The 4,741-nt window shown below is 46.7% G+C and overlaps 1 protein-coding gene across 1 annotated transcript; it reads left to right on the top strand.

The window, feature by feature from the left end:
* Positions 1-1,287: 1,287 nt before the first annotated feature.
* LOC310965788 (putative N-acetyltransferase camello) lies at positions 1,288-1,959 on the top strand (the record flags this gene model as incomplete). Its single annotated transcript, XM_083939541.1, has 1 exon — positions 1,288-1,959. One exon carries the CDS (start codon positions 1,288-1,290, stop codon positions 1,957-1,959), a length of 672 nt encoding a protein of 223 aa, XP_083795667.1.
* Between the last annotated feature and the right edge of the window lie 2,782 nt (positions 1,960-4,741).

Below are 4,741 nucleotides of genomic sequence, written 5' to 3' on the forward strand. Positions count from 1 at the left end.
GTATTTCTGTGGCAGAGTTACAGCGCCACATATAGTTCGGTATGTGTACTATAGTGTTTTGAGTTGGTTTCAATGGTTTCACTTCTACACAGATTTTCTTGAGAAGAGACTGTGTTTATGGAAAACATTTTAAGAACGAAGGGGAAAAAAATATGCGTGGACAAAGCCTTCGATAAAGAGACATCTGTTAATCCCTGAAATAATATTCAAGCGTCACAACCGCCGCAAAATGACTTGCGTTTACATCAGCATTTGATTACCTCAGATAACATTTTGAAAGTCTAGAAGAGATAAACGGTTAAATAATTTAATCCTCATTTAAGTTAGCTCAGCCGGCGGAAGTCTCTAGTGTGCGTGCTCTATGGGCCCCATTACCAAGGCCATTGAAAGGAGGCTGAGTGTGTACTCACACTTACCATTCGTACCATGCCCAAGCACGATTCACAGCTAAAGTGTAGTTTGTTTGACCAGTATGAGTGCAACTATACCGTGCCTAGGCATGTCACTCTTCCAGGCCGCAGTGCTGATGGTGGGCTTTGGCACAGTACGATTGCACAAGCATAAAAGGCGGTCCTGACGACTGTTTATATGTGACATTTAAAAAAAATGCCGCCTAAAGGGTTCGTGGTGGTCTGATGTGGAGGTGGAATGTATACTGCAGATTTGGTTAGATAATTATTCAAAAGCAGTTGGACAAAACACACAAAAACTTTGAGGGGTGATGACGTATAAGCAAGAAGCAATTGTGCCGTGGCCCAGATCTTTTGAACATTGTGAGTGCAGACCCTGCCTAGCTAGCAGAGGAGGAGGGAGGGAGAACAATTGGGCTTATGCATGGCACAGATCAAATGGGCCAAATATGAGTGCACCCTGAGTCACCAAAAAAAAAAAACGTCTGCACTTTCGGTTAGGACACATGTGCAATTAAACTGGAGCTGCGCTGTTGGAGAGTTAAGTAGATGGCACTAGAAATACAGCGATATTTTCTGCTCAGGTGCTCTTTGGTCTCACTTAGCCTGACAGAACTTTCAAATGGATGGCGAATACATATTTATTTTTCAAATACAACAGCCCATATTCTGATTCAAGGCCGACTGCAGTGAAATGAATCAGTTACCCTTATGTTCTATGACTCCAAAGTCTCCGACTAACTAAGCTACTTAAATGTTCTAGTTTAACTGGTACACATTAGGGCCTACTTTTGGCTTTATCTAAGCCCTGTCTGTGAAACCGGCCAATCATGAGATTTCATGTGTGAATTTCATTTTCCTCTAGTTCCTTCTGATCATGCAGCTGGTGATCCGCCGCTCCTGTCCCTCAGACCAGGACCCAATGCAATCCCTGTTCAGCATTGTCACCCGGGAGCATATCCGTCCAACTTTTCACAACGCCATGACCAGCCCTCTCTACCTCGCCATCACCCTGGCTCTGTGTGTCACTGGCTACCCGCTTGGATCCTTGTTAGGGGCTGTGGTGTTACCAGGAGCCTGGGTGGGCCTTGTCTACTACTGCTGTTATGAGCTATATACCGGCTATGTCAGGGAGATACTCCGGACAGACATGCAGGACATTTCTAAGAACTATCTGAGCAGACCAGATGACTGTTTCTGGGTGGCGGAGGCTGAGGTGGATGGGAGGCCTCAGATCATGGGAATGGTGGCTGTAGTGGCCGAAAAAAGTTGGAAAGAAAAACACGGGGAACTGTGCAGGATGAACATCTCACCATCGTACAGACGGATGGGCCTGGGCTTCAGGCTGGCTCAGACTGCAGTGGACTTCTGTGAGGAACGAGGCTTCTCCAAGGTTGTGCTGAGGACCACCTCCACTCAGACCGCTGCTGTGGCCCTGTACAAGAAACTGGGGTTCAACATCATCGGCCCAGAAGCCAAAACCATGGCTGCTTTTTTTCTTGAATCCCTCAGTAGGGTGAACTGTATGGTAATGGAAAAATACCTGTAGATGATTAACAGCGAGGAAATCAAGAGCCTTTTTCAAAATTGCAGCCTGAATTTACTTGGTTAGTGAGGTAACATTTAACAGGTTCAGCGATGCATAGCTCAGTGGCCTGATCTTTGGAAATGGACGTAACCAGAATCATCTTTATTGTCATTATACTTACGATAGTGCAATTTAATTTCCTATGGCGTCCTCACATTAGAGTAGAAACAGAAACAAAAAGACAAAGTCAGTAGGCAGTAGTTGGCAAATAGTGTGAATGTGTCCTTCATAGAAGTTTCTGAGATTGTGAGAGGAGGGCAGATAAGGTGTCTTTGTGAAATGTGTAAATAGTAAAAGATAAGGGCATCAGAAAATACTTTTAAAATTGGTGGATGTTCACAGATATTGCTTCAGCAAACAGAATTGCAATGATAAGTGAATTAATCAATTATATGATTGAGAGATAATTTTGTTTATTGTTGTTTTAAGTTTATTTACCTATCTAAGTGAAATATCAAGCAATAATACTAAACAAACAGCAGCTTCTCAAGTGTGACGAATTGCTGCTTTCCTCTTTGTTATATTATTTTAAAATGAGTATCTCTGGACAGGCGCACATAAAAAGACGTGAGAGCCGCCGTAGGTGTCGTGCTCATTGATGAACAGATTTTGACTTTGTTAAAAGAAATTGAGGATTGCAAAGGCTTGCTTCAAAGTGCAAGTGAAAATACAAGGCAGGATATAAAGGAGACAATAAAGTGTAAAGAAAACATGTTGGCTGATCTACAGTGTAAAGCCCGGAGTACTTCAGATGAGCCTCGCCGCTCTGAACGTACAAGAATACCAACAGAGAAAATGCTTGCTTATCAAATGGAACAAGTAAGTAAAAACGAAAAAGGCTTACCACTGTTATGTTCTAATAACGTGGTCACACTGCGATACATGGGGTTTGCTGTATGTTGCTAAATAGGGGTTAAGGGACCTTTAAGAGACTGAGTATTATGGGATGTTACGTGAGAAGCACGTGAAAACGGTAAACAAGGAAGTCATGTATGTAACCATGAGGCTGAAATAAAAAGGCAGTTGATGTTCTGAAGCGAAACGTCTGTGCGTGTCAGTCTTTCACACACAACATTTGGCGACAAGGATGGCTGGATTTAGCCTTCCCCCACCCAAAGTGTTTCTCGCGGTGCCCGGGGAACCCCCAGTGCCATGGACACGCTGGCTGACCGGCTTTGATGCCTATGTTGATGCGCTTGAATTCTCTACTGACGAGCTTCCCGACAAGCGAAAGACTGCTATCCTCGTCCACTGTCTCAGTACCGAGGGCCAGCGTGTACTTGGAGCGCTCGGCTCGGCAACAACTTTTGAGGCTACAGTTAAGCTGCTGACCGACCATTTCTCTGGGAAACAGCGTGTTCTGATACGGCGGTACAGACTCAGAAAGCGCCACCAACGGCCCGGCGAGTCTATGCAGACTTTTGTAGCTGATCTACGTGAGCTGGCACAAGCCTGTGAGTACGGGGCGCTGCACGACCAAATGATTAGAGATCAGCTGATAGAAGGCACATCATGTGACAAGACTGACTGATGCAATCAAAATAGCTGACTGATGCAATCAAAATAGCGTTGCAAGTGGAATGTGCACTGGAATGCTCTACTATGCTGACCAGTCCTGCTCACCATACAGCGTTAGCTCAACAGCTGCAGCGCGCGGAAACGTCACAGTTTTCCCCGCCCACTGATAGTGACGACAGTCTGTCTGTGCAACAAATGAACAGACAGCGCCCCACTGTGGGCCCCAGACGCAATTGCGGCGACTGTGGATCCACTTCTCATGCAACAAGAGCATCATAGTGTCCTGCCAGGTTTGCAGAAACTGTTCTAAACTAAACCACTTTCGCTAAAGTTTGTCGTTCAGCCCCAACCAATGTGGCACAGCAGCACAGGCTTCCCAAGCCCACTTCTGGATATTCAGAAATTAGTAATGTCCGTTCTACACGAGTGTCATTCAAAACTTGCACATTACAGCTGGGGGAGGTGAGCATGCCACTCATCCTGGATACAGCGGCTATAGCATCCCTCCTCAATTTGGCCACATACAGGAAATTCTTTTCCCGCATGCCACTGGGACCCCCATCCACAAGCTTGCAGGGATATGCAAATTCTGCCATTGAAATAGTGGGCACCCTGGACCTGCCTGTCCGCTACGGTACGTCGCACCTTCCCTCCTTCCCCTTTCATGTGGCACAGCAGGGAACCAACCTTCTCGGACTTGATCTCTTTATTGCACTGGGCTTCTCTCTGATGGACAATAGTGGAAGGGCTATAATGCAGGTCTCCCCAAGCATGCACCAGCAGTGGCCAGCGCTGTTCGACGGCCTAGGTTGCTTGACAGCATTCACTCATCGACCCCTGGTTGACCCTGCCGTGACACCAGCTATTCAACCCCTCAGGCGCCTGCCACTCGCCTTCCGGGAGGGCGTCACTGCAGAGCTCACCTCCCTGCTGGAAGAGGGCATCATTGAGCCAATAAATGCAGCACCTTGGATCTCAAACCTGGTGGTCGCACAGAAAAAGTCAGGGGGTCTCCGGGTCTGTGTGGATCTGCGACGGGTCAACAAAGCTGTCATTCCAGATAAATACCCCTTACCTACAGCTGAGGAGCTCACTCCCTTTTCCATGGATCTATGATCTTCTCAAAGTTGGATTTACGCCAGGGCTACCTGCAAGTTTCCCTTCACCCAGCCAGCCGGGAACTGACAGCATTTGTGACACACGCTGGGGTGTTCAGGTACACGCG

Source organism: Echiichthys vipera, assembly GCF_963691815.1.
Source record: "Echiichthys vipera genome assembly, chromosome: X".
Classification (NCBI taxonomy): Eukaryota; Metazoa; Chordata; class Actinopteri; order Perciformes; family Trachinidae; genus Echiichthys; species Echiichthys vipera.